The 14,060-nt window shown below is 41.4% G+C and overlaps 3 protein-coding genes across 7 annotated transcripts; 1 reads left to right on the top strand and 2 right to left on the bottom strand.

Moving 5' to 3' along the window:
- Window positions 1–121: 121 nt before the first annotated feature.
- Window positions 122–7,572, bottom strand: LOC6529907. Of its 4 annotated transcripts, none has more exons than XM_015196556.3 (4): window positions 7,421–7,572; window positions 3,768–3,993; window positions 2,945–3,112; window positions 122–2,880 (listed from the first exon to the last, which is right to left on the bottom strand). In XM_015196556.3, the coding sequence occupies exons 2-4, from the start codon at window positions 3,823–3,825 to the stop codon at window positions 2,633–2,635; spliced, it is 474 nt and encodes a 157-aa protein (XP_015052042.1). In that variant the 5' UTR covers window positions 3,826–3,993; window positions 7,421–7,572; the 3' UTR covers window positions 122–2,632. The 4 variants fall into 4 exon arrangements, with proteins under 4 accessions (XP_015052042.1, XP_015052044.1, XP_015052043.1 ...); XM_015196558.3 differs by having other exon boundaries at window positions 3,768–4,086; window positions 7,421–7,543; XM_015196557.3 differs by having other exon boundaries at window positions 7,388–7,522.
- Window positions 7,573–8,139: 567 nt separating this feature from the next.
- LOC6529908 lies at window positions 8,140–8,868 on the bottom strand. Its single transcript, XM_002090829.3, has 2 exons — window positions 8,565–8,868; window positions 8,140–8,511 (listed from the first exon to the last, which is right to left on the bottom strand). Exons 1-2 carry the CDS (start codon window positions 8,800–8,802, stop codon window positions 8,291–8,293), a joined length of 459 nt encoding a protein of 152 aa, XP_002090865.1. The 5' UTR covers window positions 8,803–8,868; the 3' UTR covers window positions 8,140–8,290.
- A 295-nt stretch (window positions 8,869–9,163) lies between these two features.
- Window positions 9,164–14,056, top strand: LOC6529909 (pre-mRNA-splicing regulator female-lethal(2)D). 2 transcript variants are annotated; one of them, XM_015197021.3, is made up of 5 exons: window positions 9,164–9,252; window positions 11,561–11,904; window positions 12,107–12,231; window positions 12,298–12,631; window positions 12,719–14,056. In XM_015197021.3, the coding sequence occupies exons 3-5, from the start codon at window positions 12,142–12,144 to the stop codon at window positions 13,519–13,521; spliced, it is 1,227 nt and encodes a 408-aa protein (XP_015052507.1). In that variant the 5' UTR covers window positions 9,164–9,252; window positions 11,561–11,904; window positions 12,107–12,141; the 3' UTR covers window positions 13,522–14,056. The 2 variants fall into 2 exon arrangements, with proteins under 2 accessions (XP_015052507.1, XP_002090866.1); XM_002090830.4 differs by lacking the exon at window positions 11,561–11,904 and having other exon boundaries at window positions 9,164–9,956.
- The last annotated feature ends 4 nt before the right edge of the window (window positions 14,057–14,060 follow it).

The following is a 14,060-nucleotide window of genomic DNA, read 5'->3' on the forward strand; positions in this document are numbered from 1 at the left end:
GGAAACAGATTTGGATGTATATCAAATGAAACTATTGTGATTCATGGAGATTTTGACTGTACATGAGTAGAAAGTAATCTAGAACAAAATGCCCCGTCTCATACGAAAAAGTTTCGTTTGGTTTTGTTGTGAAAGCTTACAGCTTTTTTGTCTCCATTTATTGAATTTACCATTTTATTTAGTTTATTTATTGATTTTTCATCTACAAGCGGAGCTTTACAGACTTAAATGCTAAAAATTAACAAGTTCATTTTATTTTCTTTTCATTTTTCTTGTTTTTTCGCATCTTTTATCTGCTTATGGATTTTATACTATTATCTTTGCAGTGTTCTTTCTGTTATGTTTCTCTTGCATAATAAATAAGTTTCCCATTTTGTTGCTATCCGTGTTGCTGTGATATAAAAACGAAAAGAAATTATATATATATATAATATTTAGGTATTATATTTATGGTTATAGAATATTCGACTCAGCCAGCGCAGACAAAAGCTTGTTTTTTTGGTGTGTGTTCTTTCTGTAGATTTCTTACTCTTAGTTCATAAATTTTTTAAGTTTCAGTAACTTGTTTGGAAACGTTTTATTATAAATACTTCTCATTATTTTATTTCAATTGCATTAAATAATTTGAAATATATGTATGTATGTACGTTGTGTTTGCATTTTGTTTTAGTTTAGTTTTTAGTTTTCAGTTTTTACTTTTGGTTTAGAATGTCTTCCCGTCTTCTTGTGAAGCAAAGCTCAATGATATGATTCACGCTGAAAGGTGATTTAACGACTCTTTATTATTTCAATAATTTTGCAGTTTATAAAGTTTGCGTGATCTTGTGTTTCATTTTGTTTTCTCGTTTTTTTTTTTGGTTTTTTGTTTTGGATGTGCTTGAGTTGCAATAGTTTTGGGGACTTCCTTGGAAAATCGCTTCAGATGAAGAACAAAATCGAAATTATCCATCATTATACATAGGTTTAGTTGTGGAACCTTAAGTACTGCGACTAGTTAATGGGGTATTGATTTCAAATTTCCGACCTTTTCATCGCCTTTTAATTATTCTCTTATTTTTCCACTATTACGATACAACGGCTAGTGTTTGTTATCATTTTATAAATTAAAATTAGTTAGGTTTATCTACATATGCTCTCGCTTCTCTCTGTATTTATCTTATTATCTTTCCATATAATTCTTAATAATATTTAACTAAATAAATATAATGTTATATAATTTATGCAATTTTTTATGTATATATATATTTATATATATATATCTTTGTTTTTGTTTTCTACACAAAATGATGTGTTTGTAACGGGTTTTATATGTTGGCTAGTGTTTCTGTTTATTAATATCTTGCAATGCTTTGTGTTGACTGTACCTCGGTTTGTGTTAGAACTGTATTGGGGACACAAATCAAAATGTTTATGCACTTTCCGTCTAAAGTATTAGGAAGATTTATATATCAGCCATGCTAGCAGCTCCACTTCCGCCAGAATTTCGTGGAAATCCGATGAAAGTGTTTCTTAGGGATCATGGCTGCATAGTATGGTTTAGTTTTCATGAAGCTTATAATGGACAAACTTTATTATTACTTTCCCGTATTTAGTATTTAATGGATTGGATTCTCCTTTGGTTTCATTTATTTACTCTGTATAAATTTTAATAATTTCAATGCTATTCTCATCATTTTCTCGTTACGAAAATTGATTTTCTGCTTTCAAATAGGTTATGAATACAAATTATTGCAACTTCTTTGCCGTAAAGATAGGTGTTCATCCTTAGAACTTGCACTAATCGGTTTCATATAGGGTTTGCCTTTGAGGATGCCCTTCCCCATTTATTATCTTGAACTACGCAAAACGGATCAATTGCTAAGTATTGAGACTAGTTCTCCGAACAAAAGCTTAAAAAACAAAATGAAAGTACGGATTTCCTCACCAGAGGTGGTTGATAAAATCCCAATATAAACCTGACGCAAAATAATCAAATAATCCTCTTTACTGCAAAGAATTGTTCGCAAAGATAGATGTTCATCTTTAAAATTTGCACTTACAGGTTTCTTGAAGGGCAAGCCTTGAAAGATTCACTCAGTTATAAACTGAAAATGTATATATTTGTAACAACAAAAGAGAACGGAGTTTTGATAAGTAAATCCCCAAATATTGAGTAAGAAAACCATTTATCGCTCGATCTTTTGCAAAAAGGTGTTCCTACGTCGCTGATTTTGAGTTATTTCGGGTTACGACTTATGTAGTAGATCAAGGATCTGCATTTCTTACTAAGGACTTCTTTTAGGGTCGACGGTTGAATTTTTAGGCGGAGACATTTACTGGCAGTTTTTCTGTATTTTAAAATTAATTTTGAACAAAGGCTTAACAAGGTTCTTTTATTACTGCCCCCAAAAGTGTGTGTTACCATTTTCGATTTTATCCTGTTTAATATAATGCATGCGAACATATAAGGTAAGTAGATTTCCGTATTATTCTTATTAGTTTAACGCTTACGAACACATTAAATGATATATATTAAAGTAAAGTATGCAACTAAATGAGCATCAACTGCACAACTGAATCGAAAAACCACTGAAAACAAACTCGAAAACGATAAGTACATGTGAACGCAGTGAAATGCTAGTTCGAGCCCAATTTACGAGCTCTGGAATCGTATTGTGTGCCTCGAGTTTAGGTTCAGCAGGAGCGCCGATCCGGCGGCCAGGATGAGGGGCAGCATCATCCACTGGCCAGCATTCGAGTTGGCTCCGTTGCACAGATCCTTGGTGCAGGAGCAGTAGATGGCGGCCACGTCGTGGGTTCCCGAGCGTCTCACGCACTTGTTGTCGGTGTTTTCGTCTGGGATGTATCCGCATCCTCGCACGATCCGGGTCTTCCCGTAAACTATGGAGCAAGTTGGCATTAATTGACTCTTTGACTTTTGGAGTCTCCATTCGGAGGAACCTACTCTTTTGCACGGTTTTGCGGCACAGGGTGGGCTTGTACTTGTCCTTCAGGTGCTCCAGCGGCTCCTGTTTGCTGCAGTTCACCTCGCCAATGGAGTACGGCTCGAAGGGATCGCCGCAGCGGGGATCGAACTCGCTGTTGCAGTCGTAGCACATCAGGGCAGTGGTCACTACAAATAGAGATTATTAATTGGTTGTTATATATAAGTACAACTTATAGAATGTATCTAAAAGATTGTTTCAACTTGAATATACTAGTCAACCTATAAGATTTATAAAAGATTTCGATGGTATCTTCACCCACAAACTTCATATCTATATAATCCTATAAAAGTATCTCTAAGTTGACAAATACCGTTGGCTTGAAGTTGATGATTAACAGCTTGAATTTGCATATGTATGTATGTATGTATGTACGTATAAGCGGCTTAAAATGGATTAAAAGCGATTAAATTTAGCCTTTTGGGAATTGGCTTTGATCGCAGATTGGCCATTTGCTAACGATTCATTCGAACATTTATAATTGCTTCGAATATAAAAATATATGATAATAGAATCTAAAACTAATAGCCCATACATATGTATATAATGGGTATCTGTTGATTTAATGACTTTATATATAGTATTATTCTATTAAGCCTATGGAAATATGCAAGTTTGCAATTATGGCACACCATATAGTGGATTCCTATGAAGCCAAATGTCAGGGCTTCGAACTGCATCAGTGTGTGTGGGGCTGCACATACGCATGTGTGTGTGTGTGTGTGTGTGAGTGTGGGACTGTATGTTTTTTTGCATTGCATAAACTTAGGGGCTTTGGCTTACCTTGTATGCAGCAGAGCACGCCTAACAACAACAACGTCTTCTCCATGAATGGCGACATTTCGTATGAATTTAAATTGATTTTAATTGGGTTTGCTTGCTTTTTCGGTTAATGTAATGTTTCCACTTTTTCTATGCCCGGCGGCTGGAGCAACAATTTGTTTCTCTGGCGAGTTCCCGTTCGTTGGACAATTTGCGCACTGATTCGATGCTACATCAGCATATTAGCCTAAACGAAAGGAATTTGGTAAGTTGAGCTGTTATTTGTGCGCATTTCCTAATGACCCGATGACGTTCGCCGATTTTCTTGTATATAAGTCGACTGCAATGAAAAGTGAAAATGAAAATCGTCGTGGCGAAAATAAAGCCAAAGGAAAAGAGAAAAGGCAGAGCGAAAGAGGCAAAAACAGAAAGTGGGACGCAGCGGAAAGAAAGAGGAAGACAAGTGCATTTTGGAAGGAAGCGCTGAGGGGGGGAAAAGGGACGGCAAGGCGACGGCGCAATGCAACTAGAGTGTTCCCCCCTTTCACACACCGCCACCCCCTTCTGCACAACAAACACTCGCTCTCTCTCGTTCTCGCTCACCGATGACGCGCGCCCTCTAGCGACCCAATTAGTGAGCTAGTGGATCCCATGTGGAACGCATTCGAACGACGAGCTACTTGCTCGCTGTTGTTGTTTTCCAATTTTCGCCCATGTCTTTTTGTGTTTTTTGTTTTTATTTCTTCTTGTCTTTGGATCGACTGTCCATTTAATTGGATTGCAATGATTGCTCGAATGCTGCTACAGTTGCAGCTGCAGCTGCATCCCCATCGCCCCTTTGCCACCCATCTGCCAATTGATTTTCCCACCCAGAACTGCCAGTTTTTCACATTTTTTCCGGATGGTGGGTAATTGCTAACGGTACTCGGTAGCTAGGTAACAAACTACCAATACGTACCGCCCGTCCAAAAACCCCACCCTCGTATTATCTGCCCCACTCCCAGGGGCTTTTAATAGTTTAGCCCACGTTTGCGATTTGTGGCCAAGTGGTTTCGCTGGGCTTTCCCATCCCCATCCCCATCCCCATCCCCATCCCCATTTTCCATTTCCCTCGATTGTCGGTTCAATCTATTTTCCTGTTCCTTTTCTTTACACGTTTGTCGAGTGAAAAGGCTTTGTTGGGCTTTGCTTACCGGATTGTCCTCAAATCTCATTAGATTGTTTTACAGTGCACCATGAGAAGTAATCCTTCTTGGTATAAGCATTTAACAGTATTAAAAAAAATGTATACAATTAACTAGGTAAAGTATTTAAGGTATTAATCGTATAGCTTGTATCTTTTAGTCTGGAAGCCGTATTCAATTTATAAATAATAATGATATTAATATTTACATATACTTTTCAGAAGTTTAAGTTTAAGAAAATGGTATAACACAATGAACGGTTTTAATTTGTTAACCACTCAAAGGGCTCATTGAACTTTTCTGTACCTTAACTACTTCCAAATATTGATTGATACTAAATAGACCCCAAATGGCCCCTTTAGGTCCCCTTTTAGACCCTCCTTTAGACCCCCTATTGAACCCCCTTTTGAACGCCCGCTGTGGCTTCACTTTGAGTTTAAACAGCCAATTTCCTGGCCACTCAAGTAATTACATTGTCATCCCATTTCCGGGACTGCCTGCAGTTGTGTTGGCCATTTAGGCCCCAGCCCCAAGCCCCAAACCGCAACCCCCCGCCCCTTGGCACGTAATCGGGAAAAGTGCAATGCACTGAAGCCATAGATTCTAGATTCTAGAGCACTGCTCTAGAGGAGCCCACTCCAAAAATATTGGCCGGCAGTCGCAGTGGCCAGACAGACGTACATACATATGGACATAGGTACGGGGTAAGGCATATTACGCATACGCCCCGTGCTGGGCAGCAAGATTTGGGTTTCTGGCACACGAACACAGGTATCCATCCGGCGGAGGATACACAGCCGTGCAGGCAAGACGTCTGAATGCCGAGCGAACGAGGAGCCAATCAATATGGTAGCCATGGGGCCGTTGTCATGTCGGCCACTCAATCCCCACAGAATGGCTGCTTGTGGTTGTTGGTCAACTGGCAACTGGCAACTGGCAACTAACAACTGGCAGCTAACAACTGGCAACTGACGGGCCAGGAACAGAACGAGTCCCCGTCGACAGGCCATATTTGATATCTTTATAGATGTGTCTATATGATGATGTTATATGGCGGGTGGCTGGATGGAGTGGGCCTGGTTTCATGTTAGTCAGCCATCAGCATTCGCTGTTCGGCTGCATTTCGCAGGACATGCAACACCCTGCCTCCTCCGCCCTCGGAAAATTCAATAACTGACCCAGTTCAGGTGCTGTTCTAGCCCACTTTTCAGCCACCCCCCTCCGTTCTCCCCACTTCCCACGTCTCTCGATAGTTTTTCCTCCTATTTTCCGCTGTCCGTCCGTCTCCGTCTTTTGGCATTTCCTGTGGGAAATGTTTTGAGTTCCCATCCTGCGGCAGCGTGGGCCTTTCCTTCTTCTGTTCTTTTTGTTGTTATGTAAGAGCCCAGACAATTGGCAGAAGCACGAATCTGGCATATCGATTTAGCCATTAAAAAAATGGAACGAGCTACGAACAAAAAAAAAAAAACAACAACGCGAACGGAACAAGTGGCATGGGAAAATTACTCAGGTGGCACAGGTAAATTCATGGGGGGAGGGGGTTGGGTCTGCACTTTTGTTGTGTAATGCCTTTCGAAGACCTCGAGGATTAAGGGATTCAGGGATTCAGGGTTCCAAGGATGCCTGCTGACTTATGAACTTGGCCAGCAGCTAATTAGCCCGTTTAAGGTTATCTGGCTTATATCCGCAACTATTCAGTTTCAATGGCACATTTTCTCTTCTGCTTGCAACTTGTTTTGTAATCACTTATGCACTGTGTTTCTGCTTCACTTCGAAGTCACTTTTCACTTTTCTTTTACTTGGTGGGCGGTTATATAATGCCCCAGGACCCCAACGAGTGTGTGAGTGTTTTCAATAGTTTTCCGCAAAGTTTCCCTTTCGATGCAGTTTTCTTTGCTTTTCCAATCCATTTATTTACGTAAGAGTGGAGACATTCGCAATTTTCCTGGCTCTCGAACTATTTCAAGCTGATGACACCAAAGTGGAAATGAAAGGGCCCCCAAATGAAAAGCGAAAAGAAAAGCGGATGCCAGAGAAAAAGGGCTCAGAGAAAACGGCTGGTGCAGGGGGTGGTGGCAAATGGTTGGTGGGTGGAAACGGGCGGATAGTTGTGGGCGAAGGGTTCCCGGGGGTGGGCGGTTTTAGGTGCGATTCCAGTGCAAATTCTCTCGCAAGGACGAAGCACAAAGTCAAAGCGGCCGAGAGCGAAAAAGAAGGGAGATCGGGTGCGGGAATGAGCGAAAGAGCGAAAGAGAGAGAGCCAGTCACCCTGAGAACGAGCGAAAGAGAGGGGGCGCGAGCGCCCTTTTGAGAAAAACCAAGCGAAAAAAGTTAAATCGATAGCGAACCGCGCCACTGAAGCGGGATTATCTAACACGGCTTGCAGTCCGTTTCGCCCAGAATCGCGACTTTTGCACTTTTCGCCACTTGGCACTGGTCTCTAGTTGTTCCAGCTACCTTTCCGGTCTCAGAAAACACTCGAATTCGTACTTGAAATGCTCGATTTGGTTTGCCAAGGGCCTCCTGATTTGCTGTGGACTCTGATGCGGTCACGCGACGCGGTAGATGCAACCCCAAACACGGTGAAATTCTTTCTGAGCGCTCCGCCAAATCCGCAGCTGTCCGCAGGCCGGCGAGATTTCCGCCAAGCGCTTCTCTGGACTCTAGACTCTCTGGAGGGAGAATTCCCCGAGAGAGCGACTGCGCACTCAACACCCTGGCAATTCTCACGTTTCATACAACTATTTTTTATTCCGCAATAAGTTAATACTCAATATTTTTAAAAATCTATCTTCAATACTACTTCTCATATTAAAAAAAATTTGTTTAAATTACCGACTGAGTTTTAGATTTCTATAGCAACTAAAAAATACTTCAAAAAAATCTATTTCAGTTTTGTACTTTTAACTGCTTATACAAAATATTTTAAAAATAATGTTTAAATTTCTAGTATCTTAACTCGATATACCAATAAAATTGCACTTTTAAACAAGTATTATTGCTTTCAATATTTTTATCGGATTGATCAAAACGAACACAAATTAATTTACAAAGTCTATTCATGTCATAACGCAAATCATGCTGCAACCTAAGATAACGATCCCCAACACAAAACACAACTATTTTGAATAACTATACTAAAATATATAATATTGACTACTCCTTCACAGCTTGTAGAACTGCAAGTGCCTAACTAAATTTGAACTATATCCGGACTAACACTTATTTTATTGGCATTCCCATCGATATTTAAATGTACAAGAGCCTTAATATAAGATATTTATACTACACAACGACCTAAGAACGAAATCCTGCACGGCGATCCTACTTTTTAAAAAATTAATGACCGCAGCTGAGTTGTCAGCCCTTGATGCAATTGGTTATTTCGGTCCAGAAGGCCTGCACCTCGGGATCCTGCATTAAAATGCGTTTCTTAGCGTTCAGGACCACGTTTAGAATGTCGGCGTTTTTGCAGCAATCCCGTCTCGCGGTTTTGCCATCCGGCGCCTCCGGGGAAAAGCCTTCCGTTTCCTGGTCATCCAAGGGCTCCACTTCACCCGCCGGACTGCCCAATGGCGCCACTGAAGAATATCAATGTATTGGGGGGAATCTCTGGTTAAATGAACTTAAATACCTTTCTTGCTCTTAGTCGCCTCTGCTTTCGGTTTCTCTGTGCGCTTTTGGTAGGGTTTTCTCGGTTTTGGAGCATCTTTCGCCTTGCTGCGTTTGGCATTTGCCTCAGTGGGCAGCAATTCGGGACTCTCGATGGGATTATCTGCGTCCTGCTGCAGGCGACGCTTGACGTGCAGATTCAGGCGCTCCTTGATGTTTTGCTGCTCCAGTTTCACCTGTACATTGGTGCATTCTGCCATGTTCTTGCGTTTTGAAAATAAAAACAAATTCCAAAACAGTCCACCAGTGTGACCCCTAACTAAATCTTTAAAAAAATAAATAGCATTGTAAAATATAACTTTCTCACTTATATTTAATTGTTTATAGTTCTGTATAACGATATAAATTGCCAATGACTCAAAGGTTTTTCCGGTAGTCTTAAGAAAGAAAATGTCCGCTTAATATGGAAAGGAAACCTATTATCTAACTAATAATTTTAAACTCAAGTACGCATCTCGCGGCAGTGGGAACACAGCTGGTTTGAGTCTCTGCTGCCCAATATTCGAGCCTCGCACCCCAGGGATGCATTTCTGACGATGGCAAATTTGGTATTTTCCAGCGACGCCATGTTGGATTGCGAACAACAGTTAACAGCAGCAAACGAGAAATCACCTCGCAGCGTAGAAAAATTAAGAAATAACGCCGTAAAAGTGAGCCCAACCGACCGAAAACATACGAAAAGTGTGAATCAAAGGACAATCCAGCGATAAATCATTAATTGAGCGTTGAGCAAGCGCGAAAAGTACGCGAAATCGACGTTTTGCAAAACGTTCGCAATACGCGTCGCCATTGGTGTGAGCGAGAGCTTGCCTGTGTGTGCGTACGTGCGTGCGTGCGAGTGTGTGTGTTTGGAATAGGAGAGGGTGAGGGTGCCTGTGTGTGTTTGCGTGTGTGTGAGCGAGCGAGCGGCCCCTATGAAAAGCAACCACAACAACAACGCCAGCAAAGGACCCGCAACAACAACAACAAGCACAGCATTTTAATATCCAAATAATGAGTGTCGCTGCAATGACTATGGACGATCAAAGACCCTTGATGAACAGTTACGACAAAATGCCCCCGACCAAATACGAGCAAAACCTAAATATCCTAAACAGCAGCCAAAATAGTGGGGCCAGTGGCGGCCCCGCCTCCCCAACGCCCTCCGGCTTGGAGGACGCAACGGCGTCGTCGTCGCACCACCATCATCATCACCATCCGCATCCGCACCATCATCACCATCAGGAGCAGCAGCAGCAGCAGCATCAGCAACAACACTTGCAGCAGCAGCAACAACAGCAGCAGCAGCAGCAACACGCAGCAGCTGTTGCAGAGGCTGTTGCAGCCGCCGAACAGCGACAGCGCTTGCTCGAAGGTATTTTGCACATTTTGGTACACTGCTCTCTGATCAGAGATCAATCTGATCTATATAACACCCCTATATACATACATACTCGTTTCGAATACGAAAAAAAGAAAAAACCACGATCCAAAGTGTTGACTCAGTGTAAATTGTATAAAAAATACAAGTAAAACAACAAGTAAACGTAGTAATTTAGTTTATTTCTGCCCCCCCACTCCATTTGGGTTTTTTTGTGCCATTTGAATTTGTTTATGAAAAACACTCGGAAAAGAACTCAACGTATATATTATGTGAATCAAATCGAAGCGAACACTCTTTGCAACGAACATTCTTTCAGCGGCGTTTTGGTTAACTTTTAAGTTATTTTTTTAAACACCACCTCGAGAAAACCGTTAATGTAGTGAAAGTGCGTTCAAAGGACCATAAATATAAAAATTTTTAATACCTATATATGTATGAAATATGAACTAAATTGAAAGGCAACTGAAGCCTGAAGTTATCAAGTGTTTACAAAGTGTTGTGCAACCGAACTATTTAAAATTTGAGAAATAATCATTAATACTATCTATGAGTATCGTAACCACTTATAACCAGTAAAGCTGCGCTAAGCTTTAATATTGAAAATAACCGCTATTAATAAAAAAGTTACAAAATTAATAACGAAGAAGATAAGGTTTTCCAAATAATTTTAAGATTTTAAATAATCTTAAATACGGGTTGATAATAAAAATGAAATCAATACATCATATCAAAGAAAAAATTTTTTCCCGTTTTCCGTCGTATTTTGCGGTGTACAGTTTTCGTTTTGCGTCCACTTTTCGTTTGCCTACGTGCCCGCAAAAGAAGAAGAAGCAGAGAAGTGGAGGGGAGAAGAAGAGAGCCAACGTGTCTGCGCCCCCTGCCTCACCCCCTAGATCCGTCTATCTCTCTCTTCACGCCCCCTCTCGCTCCTTTTTGTCGCGCCTAAATAATAATATTAAATAATCCACTAAATATGTGACAGTGCATAACCAAAGAAAAAATAAAGTCTAAATTGTTTTTCTGTTAAAATTGTGTTAAAAAAGTGAAAATAAAAAAAAAAACATTCCCTCATGTGTTCAACAAATACCAAAGTTTAAATAAATGGCGCCAAAATACGGTGAACATGCATGTGTGTGTGTGGATACTCGCATTTGATAAGCTTCCTTAATTGATTTTTAAACGCTTAATTGGTTGCCAATCAGTCAATTAACACGCAATGTGGGACACACACACATGCACACATTTGTTTGCCTTCGCCAAATAGTAAATATAAATACATAAATAATTGCTCGGCTAAGTAAATACAAATACGAAGTAATATACATACGTGTTTGCACAACAAATACAACAAAAAATACAGCAAAGTCAATAAACTTTTTGTATGACAAAAGAGTGTTCGAAAATGCCGCAAAAAAGAGAAGGGGAAAAGCTTTTGAAATCCATGCATACATATGTATATACATGCATAGGCATACGAAAAAGCTTCCGAAAGCCCATTGTGTGTGCGTCGAGTTTTTTGCAAGTGTTTTTCAAAAATATTTTCAGTTTTGTCACAAAAAATATGTATACCAATCAGTCGTCGTTGTTTTCCACAGTGTATGCAAGTTCGAAAATGCCGCGAAGATTCAAATTTAATTGCCAATCAAGTTCGATGCAAATGCAATGCAAGAAATCAAAATGCAAATAATGGCAGGTGTTCAAGTTATTCAAGTGCCTATGATAATGCCAGAGATAACGAAGAAATCGAAAGCGAAATCGAAATCAAAACCGAATTCGAAATCGATACCGACATCGATATCGTGTCCAAGTTCAAGTGGTTCAAGTTGTGACCCTCGCATCGAATCAAAATCAATATCAATATCAGCCAGAGATTGACGACGGGATGCGGCCGTTTCCACCGACCATGTCACGAACTTACACGAATGATTGCAACGCATTGGTATGATTTCGTATTAAGTTCCACCTAAAAAAAGCAAACACTTTGCCTTGCCCATTAAGAACTTGTAAAATATATATGTATATATAGTACGTTATTGTTATATCTCGTGTGCGAACCAAAAAAAAACACAGTGGCTCTCTCAGCTTGGAACGCCCGTTCTCTAGACCCCAATAGCTAATCCTCCCTATCCTTCGATTCGCAGATGAGATCGAGAATCTCAAGCTGGAACAGGTCCGCATGGGTCAGCAATGCGCGGATGCCCAGCGACGCGAGAAGATCCTTATGCGACGACTGGCCAACAAGGAGCAGGAATTCCAGGACTATGTGGTCGGTATTTGCCTCGCTCTCCGCAAATTACTCAAATTCTAATACAGTACATCTTATCCCCTGCAGAGCCAAATTGCCGAGTACAAGGCCCAGCAGGCGCCAACTGCCCTGGCCTTGCGCACTGCCCTGCTCGATCCTGCCGTGAATCTCCTGTTCGAGCGGCTCAAGAAGGAGCTAAAGGCCACGAAGGCCAAGCTGGAGGAGACGCAGAACGAACTGTCCGCCTGGAAATTCACGCCAGACTCCAACACCGGCAAGCGCCTGATGGCCAAGTGCCGACTGCTCTACCAGGAGAACGAAGAGCTTGGCAAGATGACCTCCAACGGCAGACTGGCCAAGCTGGAGACCGAACTGGCCATGCAGAAGAGCTTCAGCGAAGAGGTCAAGAAATCGCAATCGGGTAGGTTGAATCTCAATTAGGATTGGGATGGAAACTTATAGATAAAAAAATGAAATAGTAGCTAATATAAAATCCTTCACCGTTCAGAGTTGGACGACTTCCTGCAGGAGCTGGACGAGGATGTTGAAGGCATGCAGAGCACCATTCTGTTTCTGCAGCAAGAACTAAAGACCACACGCGATCGCATACAAACGCTTGAGAAGGAGAACGCCCAGTTGAAACAGGTTGGCACCAAGGATGAGGTTGTGGCTCCAACGGCCGCCACCAACGGTGGCACTAACAAGACGATAACCAAGCTGGAGACCATTCATGAGGACGCTTGCATGGCGAATAACCCAACGAATCCGGACTATTACAACGGCAATACTAACAACGAACAAATCGCGGCCTTGCCACAGATACCACCAGCGGATGATTGCAGCATTTTGAACGGAAATGCAGCGCGATTAGCCCGCAAGCGAAACTACCAAGAGGAGGAGACCCCTCCAACGGTAGTGGTGGTGCCGACCCCCACACCATTAGGAAATAACGTCCAGGAAGTACCGCCCATTAGGGAAGTTACCGCTCCACGAACTCTGCCGCCCAAAAAGTCCAAGCTGCGAGGCATTACCACGCGTCGTAACTCGCAGCTGGAGGAGGATCATCAGCCTGTGACGACACCAGTGGTCGTGCCGCTGATCCTGGACAACGCAGTGGTCGGAATGGCCAGCGAAGAGGCTGCTGCCGCTGCGGCGGGTAATAACAGCAATACGGAAGCTGGAGTACCAGTGGTAGTCCCAGTTGAGGGCGTCGATCCAGCTGCTCCGGCGGCACCGGGCCGCATCCTGACCCGTCGTCGGTCCGTCCGCATGCAGCAGAACGGCAGCGGTGCAGTCGACTACTCCACCTAAGCGCTGGCGAACCTTTTTCCAAAAAGGGTGCACTCCTTATGAGTTCGTCATAATAATCGTTAATTCCTGGCGTTTACTTTTGTGAATTGAGATTTCAAAACAGAGAGAGACTTCATTTTTTAATTCTAACCTATCGATTAGATTCTTTAATTTTTTACACATTGTCTTGTAAAATACGTTTATTATTTCGTTTACATGCGGCGTAGGCATACATAATTCGCGAATTATTTGGAAGTCACTGCTATACATACGAAATACATTATGTAGAACTGTGTACCACTTCAGCACATATATTTACAATAATATGATCGAGCTAAATGATAATGCTAAAACTGATACACTATTTATGTTTTTTAAACCACTGCATCTACTGAAAAGCTGAAAAGAAAGCGTGGTCAAAACAAAACTTGTCATTTAGCAAAATTAGGTTTTAATTATCAAGTTAAGGCATTTTTGTAATACCATGAAAGTTGTGTAAAATAATATAAACTTGTGTTAAAATAAATTGTTAAGCATAACAAATATTTCAAAAAACCAGA

This window comes from Drosophila yakuba, chromosome 2R (assembly GCF_016746365.2).
Source record: "Drosophila yakuba strain Tai18E2 chromosome 2R, Prin_Dyak_Tai18E2_2.1, whole genome shotgun sequence".
Lineage (NCBI taxonomy): Eukaryota > Metazoa > Arthropoda > Insecta > Diptera > Drosophilidae > Drosophila > Drosophila yakuba.

Bases quoted from the DNA above. Each gene is read 5' to 3' on its own strand.
- LOC6529907 (XM_015196556.3), bottom strand. From the start codon at position 3,825: ATGTCGCCATTCATGGAGAAGACGTTGTTGTTGTTAGGCGTGCTCTGC. The intron at 3,113-3,767 runs GTAAGCCAAAGC...CTCTATTTGTAG, and splicing joins CGTGCTCTGCTGCATACAAG to TGACCACTGCCCTGATGTGC. The intron at 2,881-2,944 runs GTAGGTTCCTCC...CTTGCTCCATAG, and splicing joins CCGCAAAACCGTGCAAAAGA to TTTACGGGAAGACCCGGATC.
- LOC6529908 (XM_002090829.3), bottom strand. From the start codon at position 8,802: ATGGCAGAATGCACCAATGTACAGGTGAAACTGGAGCAGCAAAACATC. The intron at 8,512-8,564 runs GTATTTAAGTTC...GATATTCTTCAG, and splicing joins GGCGACTAAGAGCAAGAAAG to TGGCGCCATTGGGCAGTCCG.
- LOC6529909 (XM_002090830.4), top strand. From the start codon at position 9,596: ATGAGTGTCGCTGCAATGACTATGGACGATCAAAGACCCTTGATGAAC. The intron at 12,232-12,297 runs GTCGGTATTTGC...TATCCCCTGCAG, and splicing joins AGGAATTCCAGGACTATGTG to AGCCAAATTGCCGAGTACAA. The intron at 12,632-12,718 runs GTAGGTTGAATC...TTCACCGTTCAG, and splicing joins GGTCAAGAAATCGCAATCGG to AGTTGGACGACTTCCTGCAG.